The sequence below is a fragment of the Bos indicus genome, chromosome 6 (assembly GCF_029378745.1).
Source record: "Bos indicus isolate NIAB-ARS_2022 breed Sahiwal x Tharparkar chromosome 6, NIAB-ARS_B.indTharparkar_mat_pri_1.0, whole genome shotgun sequence".
Lineage (NCBI taxonomy): Eukaryota > Metazoa > Chordata > Mammalia > Artiodactyla > Bovidae > Bos > Bos indicus.
The window spans coordinates 59,298,131-59,314,468 of NC_091765.1; the positions used below are offsets into that span (position 1 = coordinate 59,298,131).

At 37.6% G+C, this 16,338-nt stretch overlaps 1 protein-coding gene across 4 annotated transcripts in view; it reads right to left on the reverse strand.

Annotated features, from left to right (window-relative positions):
- The window catches only part of UGDH (UDP-glucose 6-dehydrogenase), a 33,808-nt gene that overhangs the window by 6,896 nt on the left and 10,574 nt on the right, over window positions 1-16,338 (reverse strand). For all 4 annotated transcript variants that reach the window (XM_019962608.2, XM_019962606.2, XM_070791316.1 and 1 more), the window contains 5 exons: window positions 7,155-7,256; window positions 3,855-4,055; window positions 3,549-3,746; window positions 2,465-2,612; window positions 231-325 (listed from right to left, as the gene is read on the reverse strand). In XM_019962608.2, coding sequence (XP_019818167.1) covers window positions 231-325; window positions 2,465-2,612; window positions 3,549-3,746; window positions 3,855-4,055; window positions 7,155-7,256 — 744 coding nt within the window. The remainder of the gene's footprint in view (window positions 1-230; window positions 326-2,464; window positions 2,613-3,548; window positions 3,747-3,854; window positions 4,056-7,154; window positions 7,257-16,338) is intronic.

The following is a 16,338-nucleotide window of genomic DNA, read 5'->3' on the forward strand; positions in this document are numbered from 1 at the left end:
TTTGTTATTAAAATTAAAAGGAATACTTGTTTATCATAAACTTTCATCATAGCTGATTACCAAAACAGACAATTTATAACACAGAAGCTCAATAAATAAACCTAAAATGAACAAACTGAATATAATAATAATTGAGTTCCTGGAAAAAATTAATACTCTCAAAAACATTTGACAGAAAAATATGACATGTTTTAATCAGAAGTTAATCATAACCCGTTGACTATAAATACCTGCTGCCAATAACGAGCTACTTCAGGCAAATTTAGAGCCTCACAGAGATAAACCAAATTCAGAACATCCTTTTGAAAGCAACTCCCACCAAAACCTGAAGAAAGAAAAAAAAAGACAATATTTTCATTTGGAACTGCACAACTAAATCATCTTATAAATTTCTGTATCATACTAATCAGAAGGCCTATGCTAGGATTTTTAATAATAAAATTTGAATGTGGGAAAATTAATGAGTTTATACATTATGTGAAATTTGCAAGAAACTAATCAACTCTATAAATAATTTCCTAAGTTATAAATAATTTTAAATAATTACAAATAATTTAAAATAATTTTCTAACTTAAGTTTTATTGTGGCTACATTTCTATTTTTTCCCTCATTAGCTGGTACAACTGCTCCACATCTCTCACTCTAACATAGAGCTGGCAAACTTTAACATTCCCAGTGAAAAATATTTTAGCCTTTGTAAGTCATGTAGTCTCTGGCACAACTATTCAACTCTGCCCTTGTTGCTCAAAAGCAGTCATAGACAATATGTAATCAAATGGGCATAGCTATTTTCCAATAAAACTTTATTTACAAAAACAAGCTGTGGGCCAGATTTGGCCTGAGGACTGTAGTCTGCCCACCGCTGTTTGAGTGCAATGCAGTATACAGTGAGGGTTGGCATGAGCTTTGAAGTCAGACACACCTAGCCACTCACTAGTTGTATGACTGAACACCTTACGAAAATTCCCCCAATCCTTAATCAGCAACACTTTTATATAACAGGTTATAAATTAAGATATATAAACAGCTGTTTCAGAACTTGTTGTATAACATGCCTTCAGGAAACAGTAGCTATTTTTATTAAATGGTCACTAGAAGAAAATATCAGAAAGACAGAAAAGGCCAGGAAATCAGTACTGAAAAATGGCATAAAGCCCCAGAAACATAGGAAGTGCTGCCAATGGCCCAATCTGTAAAAGACTCTTTTTACCTTTACATCAACTTTATTAATTTAAATCCAAAAGTATAGGCAGTTCTCATTAAACTCAGTAGTTATATCCTATAAATTTGCCACAAACACTGAATTAGCAAATACTGAAGTGCTGCTTGTAGGTAAAATACAGCATTAGGTTCCTGTGAGCTTCTGGTAATGTTTTTTGTCAACTGATCAACATAATCTTGTTTTATGTGTGCTTATACTTAGAGACACCTTATTTAAAAATATTGTTGACCTTCATTAACAATGAACTCAAAGACAACAGCACTGAAGTGAAGCTTATCAAACCACATGTATTTTCTCTGTAAGGCACATGATAGTTTGCTGACACTTTGGAACACCAGAAAAAATTTCAGCAATATTCTTGAGGGCCATTTTAAACAGTGAAATCACAGGGGGGGAAAGCACCAAAATGCAAAAAATATGGTACTAAACAGACCACAAAAACAGCAGACATTTGCAGTATGTGAGCTAAAACAAGAAGGTAAGAGTATTGCCTTATTCAACCTCAACTGGAAATGTATGCGTTGGGTGACTCAAATTTTATGCTGCTCCGTTAATATCTGCAAATGACCATATGAATATTGATGTTGGGTTACAAACACATCTTAGCAAGTAGGCTAAATAATTCACAAATATGGAATACACAAATAATGAAAATATTTCACTAAGGTCACATTTGCCACCTCATGCGAAGAGTTGACTCATTGGAAAAGACCCTGATGCTGGGAGGGATTGAGGGCAGGAGGAGAAGGGGACGACAGAGGATGAGATGGCTGGATGGCATCACCGACTCGATGGACATGAGTTTGAGTAAACTCCGGGAGTTGGTGATGGACAGGGAGGTCTGGCGTGCTGCGATTCATGGGGTCACAAAGAGTTGGACACGACTGAGCTACTGAACTGAAATGACTGATCAGTAGGAAAAGCAAATGATAAGGAATTTTTTCCTATTGCTTCAGTAAGGTGTTACATGATTTCTGATGTGACCTAAACTTATTCTACCTAAATGTTTTAACAAAATATTCATATATTTCTTCTGAAACACTGAACCATGTTTATATACTAATCAGTCACTAATTATTAAACAATATATGTAACTATTGTCTCACTTAGAAAGTCCCTGATAAGCTGAAGGCTACATGTATAATGAAATCATTATTTTAAGGGTGTCAAGCAAAGGCTTCCTTAAAGTTAGAGATCTACCTAAAAGAACCTACTTGATGTATAGAGAACTTTCACCTTACCAACACTGGCTTTCAGAAATTTATTTCCAATTCTCTGGTCCATTCCAATGGCTGTTGCCACCTCTTCTACATCAGCTCCTGTTGCTTCACAGAGGGCACTTATAGAATTAATGCTGCTGATTCTCTGGGCCAGAAAAGCATTTGCTGTCTTTAAAAAATAAATAAATAAAAGGAAGAATACGATGAACTAAAATAAACATTTTATATAATCTGCATTATATTTCATCGAGTTGATGCAAATTACTGAAGGAGATAGGAAAGTTTCTGATAGGTTCAATCTGAAGAGGCAATGGGTGGGTTGGTTCAGAAAAATGTTTTAAATTAGAGAAGAAAGGTGATTAACAAAGGGTAAAAAGGGACTTCCTTGGTGATCCAGTGGCTAAGACTCTTTGCTGTCAACGCAGGGGGCCTAGGTTCAATCCCTGGTCAGGGAACTAGATCCCACATGACACAACTAAGATCCCACATGCTGCAACTAAGACCCCGTTCAGCCAAATAAACAAATATTTAAAAAATAAATAAATAAAGATGAAGATTTAAAAAAGAGAAAGTAAAAAGAAGGGAATGAGTGATTTTTAAAATTAGTATTTTAGTACACTCTATTTTCTTTTACATATTCTAAAATATTTTATACCTAAATATTTGATCCCATTATGAAATTATTTCATAATATACAAGAATATTATCTTCATAAGCATATCTTTTATTTAAAAAGTACCTAGGTAGCTTATCCAGAGAAGGCAGTGGCAACCCACTCTAGTACTCTTGCCTGGAAAATCCCAAGGATGGAGGAGCCTGGTAGGCTGCAGTCCATGGGATTGCAAAGAGTCGGGCATGATTGAGCAACTTTACTTTCACTTTTCACTTTCATGCACTGGAGAAGAAAATGGCAACCCACTCCAGTGTTCTTGCCTGGAGAATCCCAGGGACAAAGGAGTCTAGTGGGCTGCCGTTTATGGGTTCGCACGGAGTCGAACACGACTGAAGTGACTTAGCAGCAGCTTAGCAGCAGGTAGCTTATCAGGGTTAAGAGAAATAAGTCCTTGGCTTAAATTTAATAGAGAGTTGAGTGCTACATACTAACCAGTTTGGAAAGTTCTGAAGACCAAGTATTAGTGGTGAGGATCTTTTCTCTGGGAACCCAGTGCTCATACACAGCACACAGTGCTTGCACAGCTCTCTGGCCCTCTGGGGTTTCATCTCCTCCAATCAGTACTCTGTCTGGGTTCTTCAGGTCCTTGATGGCTGTTCCTTCTGCCAAGAACTCAGGGTTGGACAGCACCTAAAATCCCAATGCAAAGCAAAGTTTCAAGCTAGAATTAATTATGGACAACTCAAAGTACTGATATTTACATAAGAAGGTCAGATTCTAATGCTTCCTTTTTCATACCTGTAAATTCAAGTTGGGTTTTGTGTTTGCATCAAATATTCGACGAATACTTTCTGCTGCCCGCACTGGGACTGTGCTTTTCTCAGTCACAATTTTGTACCCGTGTGAGTTTTGCACAATGCGTCTAGCACAAGCTTCAATATACTTCAGATCTGCTGCACGGCCTTTTCCCATTCCATAGGTTTTGGTTGGTGTGTTCACCTGATGAAAGTATACGGAATTAAGAACAAAGTATCTGTGAAATGTTCACTTATATCAAGATATACCCTGGACCATCAACTGACTAGTCAAGTGGGAAGTCAATATCATCAGTAGCCCTGGTCTCACCCTCTCTTAGCTCCATGGAAATAATACATTTTATAAATATAATACCTCAGGGAACAGCTTGAAGTTCCTGGAGAACTCACTCATTACATTTCTACATTTCTATTGAGAAGCTACTATATATGTGTCAGAGTCAGGATTGCAGGATAGGCAGGGTCTAAGCTAAGACTAGGCTTCCCTCATAGCTCATATGGGCTTCCCTCATAGTTCAGTTGCTAAAGAATCCACCTGCAATGCAGGAGACCCTGGTTTGATTCCTGGGTCAGGAAGATCCACTATAGAAGGGATAGGCTACCCACTCCAGTATTCTTGGGCTTCTCTTGTGGCTCAGCTGGTAAAGAATCCCCCTGCAATATGGGAGACCTGGGTTCGATCCTTGGGTTGGGAAGATCCCCTGGAGAAGGGAAAGGATACCCACTCCAGTATTCTAGCCTGGAGAATTCCATGAACTGTATAGTCCATGGGGTCACAAAGAGTCGGACATGACTGAGTGACTTTCACTTTCACTTCACTAAGCTAAGACTGGAGATATAAAGATGAAGGAGACTCCAAAAGGAGTTCATGGACTGAAATGAAATATAAGTTCTCTCTTACTTCTTCTCCTGATTATATGAAACATATTATCCTAGTCTTTAAAAACTAAACTTAAAACCCCTTTTACTCTCCTTTTTTTATAGACCTATATCAATAAGTTTTTATAAATGTCTGCAGGGTCATTCACAAATGCTTTCTTGGCTATTTAGAACTAGAAGTTATCTAGCACCTCCAGGATACAGAATACTATGCAGACAAAGACTATCACATAGAAAGAAAAATAAACCATGAGTTCAGAGTCCAGGCATTTAGTTTTGGCTTAGCTGTATCATGTAACTGTGAGGAAGTATGGCTGCCTTTGTCTCAATGACCTCATTGGAAAATGAGAATGACACATTCTCTAAAATCTAACTCATGAGTTTCATAACATTCACATAAAAGTGAAAATACTCTGCGAAGTCCAAACTTCTATATAGGAATAATTTTTGAACCAGTATGTAGCACCAATTTTCTTCTCTTGACAAGCTTATAACTTAATGGGAGACCAAATAAAAGAATGAAACCAAAATAAATCAAAACATGAAGATTTAGATGAGGTGTGAAAAGCATGAGAAAAAGTTGTTTATATGCATGGAACAACTTAGGAAAAGACTTAGGTATGGAAGTCAGGGTGCAGTGGCGCACAGAAGGGCGAAAACGACTGATAAGACAATGTGAGACATGCTGGAGATGAGGGATGATCAGATGGTTTCCCAGATAAAGGAGCTCTAAAGATACCAATTGAAAACTGATTCCATAGCATGAAACTATTCCTACCTGGAATTCGCCTAAAAATAATTTGGGTAATCTAGGATGGGAGAGAAGTATAAAAAAAGATTGGGGATTTCCCTGGTGGTCCAGTGGTTAAGACTCCATTCTTCCACTGCATGGGGTGTGGGTTTCATCCTTGGTTGGGGGAACTAAGATCCCACATACCCCGAGGAGCAGCCAAAAAATTATAAAAACAAAAAACATGAATGACCATGATGACTGTTGACAATGGAGAATGCATACGTAGGGGTTCATTATATTGTTGGTTCCATCTTTTGTATAAGTTTGCTATTTTTCGTAATGAAAAGTATACAACAAGCACAGTTTTTAAAAAAACTGATGCAGAGAAAAATGGAAGCTAGATAGGAGTCATACCACAAAAATAACTCTAACAGGCACACAAAGCAATAGCTTGGAAAGACTCAAGGGAGTCAAGGGAGCTCAGGCACTGTATAATCAGCTGTCTTTGCCAGAACACACTAAGGTAAACTCTATTGCCTTAAGAATAGATTATTTTTTTTTAATTTCTTTTTCTTACAGAAAAGTCCCCTATTCCCATTCTAGGTTGTGGTTATCCAAATGTTGGGACTAAGGTAACTTCTTGATTTTCTCCAAGCATCTAGATACTCCCAAATAATTTCTCCTTTTCTATGCCTCTACCCTAACCTTCTACAAGCTTGAGCAGACGAAGGATAGGTGAGTCACAAAACTGGCACCAGTTCCTCTGAAGTAATTTTTAAAAAGAAAGACTGAATTCATAGCACAGTTTCACCAAAGGTTTCATTACTACTTTCTCCTGGAGTTCATATTTCTTCACAGAACTGCTTTTGCCTCGATACACATAATCAATTCAACATCATCTCTACTCTATGGACACCCCTGGTGTTTCTTTATCTCATGAAACCCAGTCCAAGCTCATATCACTGGCTTTCCCCTTACTTCATTAGACTATAAAGGTATTAAGTCATATAACACCCTAGCTCAGCTACCACCTGGTGATAACTATACCATCACACACAGAATATTTGAGTCACCAAAACAGCAAGAAAAAAAGCTACTTTGGTTCACATATTGGATTACCAGAGTGTAGTCCCAAGCATTGATTCTACTTTTTTTAATTACAAAGGTACAACAGGTAAGTTCTATTATGAACTGAAGTTATTTATGGATTAGCCTAACAACCTAATCAAGATATGCCAAGTTCCAAATAATTAATTTAAAATGATTTTTGGAATATAAATTCATCTAGATAGGAGATGGTTGCACAGTTGCAACAAACTTTACCTGATTCTTTTTACCGTACCTACACCAAGCAGTGGAACCAAGAAAAAACGAAATACATATACTATCATCCTAGGTGCTCACATGTGCTCACAAGTTATCAACACTTCCTAATTCTAGATCTCAGACTAGAACTTTCTCTGAACTTATTTATTCAAGGATCTGAAATGATCAGAGGATCATAGAGTTTGGTGAAGTGTTAGATAAAATTAGTGAGAATCAAAATTCAACTGGACAACTTTATACTAAGTAATGCTATGGCTTAATGAAACTGGATTTATTATTAAAATACAATGAAACTTCTATACAGACAAGAATACATTAACTCATACAGCAAAGGAAAATACTTACAGAAATAAACACAAGATCAGCTTCCTTAATGGCATCATCAATATTGGTAGAAAAAAATAAATTTTTTCCTCGACAGGATTCTACCACTTCTTTTAGGCCTGGCTAAAAAGAGAAAAGAAAAGAAGTTGCACATAAATTTTACCAGCCAGATGAGATAACCCAATAGTATAGAATTGCATTCATTCAGGGAAAGGTCATGTTGTAATTTAAAGGTCTAGATTTGCTCTCAAATAACACCTCTGTAGAAAACTCAAAGATCAAACTGGTACCAAAGGCCATCTAATGCACATTACGTAACATAACAAACAAAGCAAAACTGAACTTGAACAATTAGAGCAGCAGGTCAACTGAACACATTTCACTGTTGACCGTGTTCCAGACTATTTCATAAGAGTTAACAGTTAACACCAAGTATTACATCATGATCAAGAAAGTCAAAGTCTTTTGTGATTTCAAGCAAACATTTGATTTTGCATCGTCATTATGAATGCAGGTTTACTCCCATGAATCCAGGTCATAGAACACAGGCCATTCAGACTAGGTGTGAAATAGTGGATTTACATTTCACATTTTACAATATTTACACATGCGTAAGTTTATAATTTTTCTAAGTCCTATTATAAGAAACATTTCTCCAAAGAAGACATACAGATGGCTAACAAACACATGAAAAGATGCTCAACATCACTCATTATCAGAGAAATGCAAATCAAGACCACTATGAGGTACCATTTCACACCAGTCAGAATGGCTGCGATCCAAAAGTCTACAAGCAATAAATGCTGGAGAGGGTGTGGAGAAAAGGGAACCCTCTTACACTGTTGGTGGGAATGCAAACTAGTACAGCCACTATGGAGAACAGTGTGGAGATTCCTTAAAAAACTGGAAATAGAACTGCCTTATGATCCAGCAATCCCACTGCTAGGCATACACACTGAGGAAACCAGAAGGGAAAGAGACACGTGTACCCCAATGTTCATCGCAGCACTGTTTATAATAGCCAGGACATGGAAGCAACCTAGATGTCCATCAGCAGATGAATGGATAAGAAAGCTGTGGTACATATACACAATGGAGTATTACTCAGCCATTAAAAAGAATACATTTGAATCAGTTCTAATGAGGTGGATGAAACTGGAGCCTATTATACAGAGTGAAGTAAGCCAGAAGGAAAAACACCAATACAGTATACTAACGCATATATATGGAATTTAGAAAGATGATAACAATAACCCTGTGTACGAGACAGCAAAAGAGACACTGATGTATGGAATAGTCTTATGGACTCTGCGGGAGAGGGAGAGGGTGGGAAGATTTGGGAGAATGGCATTGAAACATGTAAAATATCATGTATGAAACGAGATGCCAGTCCAGATTCAATGCATGATACTGGATGCTTGGGGCTAGTGCACTGGGACGACCCAGAGGGATGGTATGGGGAGGGAGGAGGGAGGAGGGTTCAGGATGGGGAGCACATGTATACCTGTGATGGATTCATTTTGATATTTGGCAAAACTAATACAATTATGTAAAGTTTAAAAATAAAATTAAAAAAAAAAAGGAAAAAAAAAAAAGAAACATATCTATCAAAAAAATTACTTTCCCATATAATTTTTTAAGTTGATATGTTATACTTTCATTTTTATTAAGTTCAAGACATTTCTCTTTTTTTGTCTGCGTGGCATGCAGGATCTTAGTTTTCCTGACCAGGATCAAACCCTTGCCCCCTGCAGTGGAAGTGTGGAGTCTTAACCCTTGGACAGCCAGGGAAGTCCCTGACGTCACCAATTATAGCAACTGTTTCCTTATTTTGACTAGGTTCTAGAAAATTAGAGTAAAGGGTTATTTTACAGAGAAGATCTAATTCAATCCTATATATAATCTTCTGGACTTCCCTGGTGGCTATCTTCTAATATTTAAATTAAAGTAACCTAAAATCAAAGCAATGCAGAATTTATAGTAAGTCTTAATAAGACTTCAACATGAACAACTACATTATTCCATTAAAATCAATGGGATATTTGTAGATATCCAAAACAAATGCAGAAGCAGTTTATAATATAGGTTCTACTTCTTATTAGGTTCATTATATAATTGTCATAATTAGTATTTCAAATTTATATGGTACTTTTTAATGGAAAAACTCAAATCCTTTCATAGGTTAAAATTAGCTTTTGTTTTATTCAGAAAAAGCAAAGCAAATTATCCAGTTTGGTTTTTTTAGAAGTAGTTATTAAATGGCTTTTTTAAATGAACAAAATGAACATTAAAGTAATAACTACTTAATAAATATGGTAACACAAAATGTTTTCATTGTTAAATATTAACAGAATCTACTATTCTGTTCTCTGAGTAAAAACATGAATACCTTATTACCAAGTTTTATCTGATGGTCATTACTATTTCCTTCTTAGGCAGTAAAAATGCCTAATTTTATTACTGTAGTTTTGACCCATAAAATATAAACTTATAACACTAACCACTGGACCACCAGGGAAAAAAATCACAATGAACACAACTCTGTGGACCCCAAGTACACTTAGCTGAGTTTTTCAATGTAGCTTGGTAATACTTTTACTTGTCCTCTCATTCTGAGATTACTGCTCCAACCTACACACAGGTTCTTCAGAGGATTGTACCTCCCACGTTCCAACAACTGAGATTGACCAATCTTCCAGTCACTTTTATTTCCTGTTCCCACCAACAAAACAGTTTCTTTATCCATTCTTATTTGCATGCCTGTGTGCTCAGTCCTGTCTGACCCCAGTGACTGCAGTCTGTCAGGCTCTTCTGTCCACGGGATTTTCCTGGCAAGCATGTTGGAGCGGGTTGCCATTTCCTCTTCCAGGACATCTTCCCAACTCAGAGACCAAACCCTAGTCTCTTGAACTGGCAGGTGGATTCTTTACCACTGAAACACCTGGGAAGCCCCATCCTTGTTTACTTCCCTCCAATTTCTGAGAAGGGGACTTTCAAGGCCAATTCCTCTTCTTGTGCTTTTGACCTCATCATCTTTGCTATTTTTCTAGACTTTATTCTATCAGTTAGTTCCTTTCATCTTATACTTTTGACCTTTCCTTCTCTATGTGATTTGTCTACCTTAGTTTATTAACATGCTTGATTCTTTATCAACCATGGGAAAAAAATATAAATTAAAAAAAATCGTCTTTACCCCATGTCCCTCTCCAGTGACCACCACCTTTATTTCCTTATTAAACTTTTTAAGAGTCATTCCTTTTCTACACTCTTACTTCTCCAATCTCCTACCACTTGTAATTGTTCTTGTAAAAGTTGCAATGGCCCCCATAATATTGAATTTCAAGAATATGTCTCATCTCTTATTCCCCCTGTATCTGTCATAATTGACAGATTATTCACTCAGCAAATACTTGTCAAGCAGTTACTGAGTACTGGCCACTGTGTTAGTAACTCATAATCAAGACATACTTCTTTATGGAGTTTGCACTACTAAAACTCTTCTGGCTTTTGGTTCACCTTCTCTAAACTATTCTCCTTGGCTTCCCTAAGGCACTTCTTCCTCCAGCCACCATCAAACATCGGTATTTTCCAGGGTCCTGCCCTTGACTCATGCTCTATTCTCACTACAGGTCCTTCCTGAGAGCTAACCTACTCTGATTTTACTGCTGCCTGCATAATATATTTTTTTAATACCTGGATAATCTTAACTTTACATCTTTAGACTTGGATTCTTTTTTTCTTTTTGGCCATGCCTTGTGGCATGTGGAATCTTAGTTCTCCAACCAAGGATTGAACCCAGGCCACGGCTGGGAAGGTGCCAAGACCTAAATCACTGGACCACCAGGGAATTCCCCAGCCCTAAATTCCTGAATATCATTCTAGATTCATTCCTCTCCTTCATCCTTTTATATAATCGACAGTCAAGTCTGATCATTTTTCTAAATATTTCCCTTGGGAATTCCCTAGTGGTCCAGGGGTTGGGATTCTGAGCTCTCAGTGCTGAGGGCCTGGATTCAGTCCCTGGTTGGATCACACAAGCCTCAGCAGTCAGTCAGTTCAGTTGCTCAGTTGTATCCAACTCTTTGTGACCCTCTGGACTGCAGTACGCCAGGCCTCCCTGTCCATCACCAACTCCTGGAGTTTACTCAAACTCTTGTCCATTGAGAGTCAGTGATGCCATCCAGCCATCTCATCCTCTGTCATCCCCTTCTCCTCCTGCCTTCAATCTTTCCCAGCATCAGGGTCTATTCCAATGAGTCAGTTCTTTGCATCAGGTGGCCAAAGTATTGGAGTTTCAACTTCAGCATTAGTCCTTCCAATGAATATTCAGTACTGATCTCCTTTAGGATGGACTGATTGGATCTCCTTGCAGTCCAAGGGACTCTCAAGAGTCTTCACCAACACCACAGTTCAAAAGCATCAATTCTTTGGCACTCAGCTTTCTTTATAGTTCAACTCTCACATCCATACATGACTACTGAAAAAACCATAGCTTTGACTAGATGGACCTTTGTTGGAAAAGTAATGTCTCTGCTTTTTAATAAGCTGTCTAGGTTGGTCATAACTTTTCTTCCAAGGAGCAAGCGTCTTTTAATTTCATGCCTACAGTCACCATCTGCAGTGGTTTTGGAGCCCGCCAAAATAAAATCTGTCACTGTTTCCCCATCTATTTGTCATGAAGTGATGGGACCAGATGCCATGATGTTAGTTTTCTGAATGTTGAGCATTAAGTCAACTTTTTCACTTTCCTCTTTCACTTTCATCAAGAGGCTCTTTAGTTCTTCTTCACTTTCTGCCCTAAGGGTGGTGTCATTTGCATATCTGAGGTTATTGATATTTCTCCCAGCAATCTTGATTCCAGCTTGTGTTTCATCCAGCCCAGCATTTCTCATGATGTACTCTGCATATAAGTTAAATAAGTAGGGTGACAATATACAGCCTTGATGTACTCCTTTTCCTATTTGGAACCAGTCTGTTGTTCCATGTCCAGTTCTAACTGTTGCTTCCTGACCTGCATACAGATTTCTCAAGAGGCAGGTCAGGTGGTCTAGTATTCCCATCTCTTGAAGAATTTTCCACAGTTTGTGGTGATCCACACAGTCAAAGGCTTTGGCATAGTCAACAAAGCAGAAGTAAATGTTTTTCTGGAACTCTCTTGCTTTTTCGATGCTCCAACGGATGTTGGCAATTCAATCTCTGGTTCCTCTGCCTTTTCTAAATCCAGCTTGTATATCTGAAGTTCATGGTTCATGTACTGTTGAACCCTGGCTTGGAGAATTTCAAGCATTACTTTGTTAGTGTGTGAGATGAGTGCAATTGTGCGGTAGTTTGAGCATTCTTTGGCGTTGCCTTTCTCTGGGATTGGAATGAAAACGGACCTTTTCCAGTCCTGTGGCCACTGCTGAGTTTTCCAAATTTGCTGGCTTATTGAGTGTGGCACTTTTACAGCATCATCTTTTAGGATTTGAAATAGCTCAACTGGAATTCTATCACCTTCACTGGCTTTGTTCATAGTGATTCTTCCTAAGGCCCACTTGACTTTGCATTCCAGGATGTCTGGCTCTAAGTGAGTGATCACACCATCGTGATTATCTTTGAGAACCTCACGAACAGTATGAAAAGGCAAAAAGATAGGACACAAGCCTCAGGGCAAAGTAAAAAAAAAAAAAAAATTTCTCTAATCTAGTGAGTCTCAGAGTGAGTGCAGTGAGGATGGAATGACTCTCAAGGAAGCTGTGCATTCAAAAGAGCTCATTAAATACGATAATTACATATGATTTATCATTTCTTTATCAGTGACCAGGACTTAAACATTAATCACCAAGAATCTCTCTAATATGAAAATTTGTATTTACAAAGAAAAATCAATACCATAAATTTTAATAGTATTCTTGAAAACAAATATATACTTGCATATTTTATTTATTTTTTTTAAAGAAATATTCTTTTTCTTTTAATTTTATGTAGTTTTGGCTGTGCTGGGTCTTCACTGCAAGTGGGAGCCACTCTCCAGCTGGGGCGCCTGGGCCTCTCACTGCAGTGGCCTCCCCTGCTGCAGAGCACAGGCTCCAGGGCTTGCAGGCTGAAGCAGTCCCAGCTCCTGGGCTCCACAGCACAGGCTCAATAGTTGTGGCACCTGGGACTAGCTGCTCCATGGCATGTGGGGTCCTCCTGGACCAGGGATTGAACCTGCGTCCCCTACCCTGGCAGGTGGACTCTTCACCACTGAGCCACCAGGGAAGCCTGGTTGCTTATTTTAACTGCATTATAGGATACAGATTTAAGGAGGAAGTTGATTGCAAAGGTATCTAAAGTTTCTCCGGAAATAAAATATTTCTCTGCCTTGTCCAAGATAGGTCAGTGTAAAATCACAACTGGTAACAATACATATAAGCTACTCAGTAAAGGAATTCATAAAACAGCATGAACTCTGGTTAAACCTGTCATTTGTTTTTCTTCTTTCACAGTTCTCCCTATTTGACATTTCACCTAACGTTCACACCTTCAATATGGCCGAGGAAATGTGTAGGAATAGTTTTACAACACAAAATAAAAAAATAAAAAATGGAACAAAGGCCTAACATATATTTGAAAATGGATAATTGGGTCACACGGCTCATTTTCCCAATTTTTTCCCCCAATTTTTTTTTTTTTAAATACACAATGCTACGGAAATAATTTATTTTCTTCTGATTTATAAATTCCTTCAGCAGGTATCTTTTAACAACTGATGTCTAAGAAAGACACGTGAAAATTACAAGCCTAAAGTCATTTACTTGCTAAGAGGAAAACCATTCTACTTGCTAAAACAAGAATCTTCTTGTTATAAGAAGATTCCTTCTAGAATTTTAAAGTAGAAGTGCCATGTTTTTAACCTCCAAAGTCAGCTGGGTTTTACTGAAAGACTCCATTTCTTTGCAAGCTACACTAACTAGTACAGAACTAAAATAGCTGCTTAGGTTATCATCGTCTAATTTTCTGGAGTAGATATATTAAAATGAGATAAAAATAAGACTATGAAGACCAAATAATTACAACTTTAAATAAAGCCAATACAATTATGGGATGTTAGAGTTCTGAGAACTCAAACATTTTTTCTAATGGGCACCAGTGCTAGACAGACTTTCAAATGCTTTTGATTCTATTTAAAGAGATTTAAAGAAAAAAAAATTTATGAAATAAAAGTGTGAAACAACAAGAAAGATTTTTGATTTTTTTGGTAGGTTAGTGAGAAAAAACAAGTAAGATATGGAAAAAAATCATCTTAGATCTTAATTCTTTTTTTCTAAGTATATATCCCAATGGAAGGAATGATGCTAAAACTGAAACTCCAGTACTTTGGCCACCTCATGCGAAGAGTTGACTCATTGGAAAAGACTCTGATGCTGGGAGGGATTGAGGGCAGGAGGAGAAGGGGACGACAGAGGATGAGATGGCTGGATGGCATCACTGACTCGATGGATGTGAGTCTGAGTGAACTCCGGGAATTGGTGATGGACAGGGAGGCCTGGCGTGCTGCGATTCATGGGGTCGCAAACAGTCGGACACGACTGAGCGACTGATCTGATCTGATCCCAATTGGATTCAATATCAATGTAGAACATACTATTTTTTTGGAGGAATTTAACTTCTAATTTTTCAAAAAAGCAACAAAAGTATACATGGTAAGTTGAGATCACCCTCTCACTTCTCTTGTGGCTGACTATTACTTTTATTTTGGGTTTTGGGCTGTTGTTTATTTTTATTTAAGTATTGTTAATTTATAATATTGTGTTAGTTTCAGGTCTATATTATAGTGACTTTTGTAGATTATACTCCATTATAGGTTGTTACTAGATGATGGGTATAATTCCCTGTGCTATACAGGATAATTTTGTTGCTTATCTACTTCATATAGTTTATATCTGTTAATTCTATATCTCTAATTTGCCCCTTCTCCCTTCCCTCTCCCCTTTGGTAATCACAAGTTTTCTGTATCTGTGGAACACACTATCTTTAATTTAAAGCACTGAAGTCTCAGGAAAAAGTTTCAAATTTCAGATAATAGAAACAGCACTGGTCTTCCATGGAGTCTCAAAGAGTTGGATACAACTTAGCAACTGAGCAACATCTGGGTTTCCCTGGTGGCTAAAGAATCTGCCTGCCAATGCAGGAAACACGGGTTCAAACCCAGGTCTGGAAACACCCCACCTGCCATGGAGTAATTAAGCCTGCGCGCCACAACTACTGAGCCTGTGCTCAGAGCCTGGGAACCACAACTACTGAGCGCTCATGCATCCCAACTAGAGAGCAGCCCTCGCTCGTCCCAGCTAGAAAAACCTTGGCATCAACAGAGACGCAGCACAGTCAATAAATAAATAAATAAAATTATTTTTTTAAAAACAGTACTAATAATAAGAATCTAACTAGGGAACATGCCTTCTGATCAACTAATGTTTTTGTTTTCTCCAAGAAAAAAAAATCTAAAGCCAATATATTATAGATAGCTTATACTTCTTCTAGTTCGAGATAATCTTTTTTTTAAGTAAAAATTTTAGTGAAGTAAAAAAAAGTTTTAAACAGTACATATACTTTAGCACAGAAAAGTGCTCAGTTTTCAGAAGTGAACACACTTGTGTAATCACTATCCATACAAGAATTAGAAGAATATTAACAGAGGACTTCCATGGTGGTCTAGTGGTTAGGATTCTGGGCTTTTACTACTGTGGCCTGCATTCAGTCTCTGGTTGGGGAACTGAGATCCTACAAGCCTGGCTGGGTCAACAAAACAAAACCAAAAAACATTAAATCAAAGCCTGCAGTATGTCCTCTTCTAGTAACTACAACCCCTCAAACTACCATCATGCTGAATTCTACCACCAGACCAGTATATCTATATTTGAACTTTATATAAATGGGATACACAGTATGGACTACCTTGTGTCCAATGACTTGTTACTTTTATGAGAATTTAAACATATGCTTGCATGCAGGAGTAGTTTCATTGATTTTTCAATGTAGTATTGTATTAAACTATAATTTATGTATCCATTCTACTGCTAATTAACATGTAGGGTGTTTCCCATTTGGGGTTATTAGGAATAACACTGTTAATAATACTGTCTTTTGGTGCATATATGTGAGCTTTTCTGTTGCATATACACCTTGAAGTGGAATTCCTAAGTCAGACTATGCATATTTTCAGTTTTAATAATTAATGCTGAAA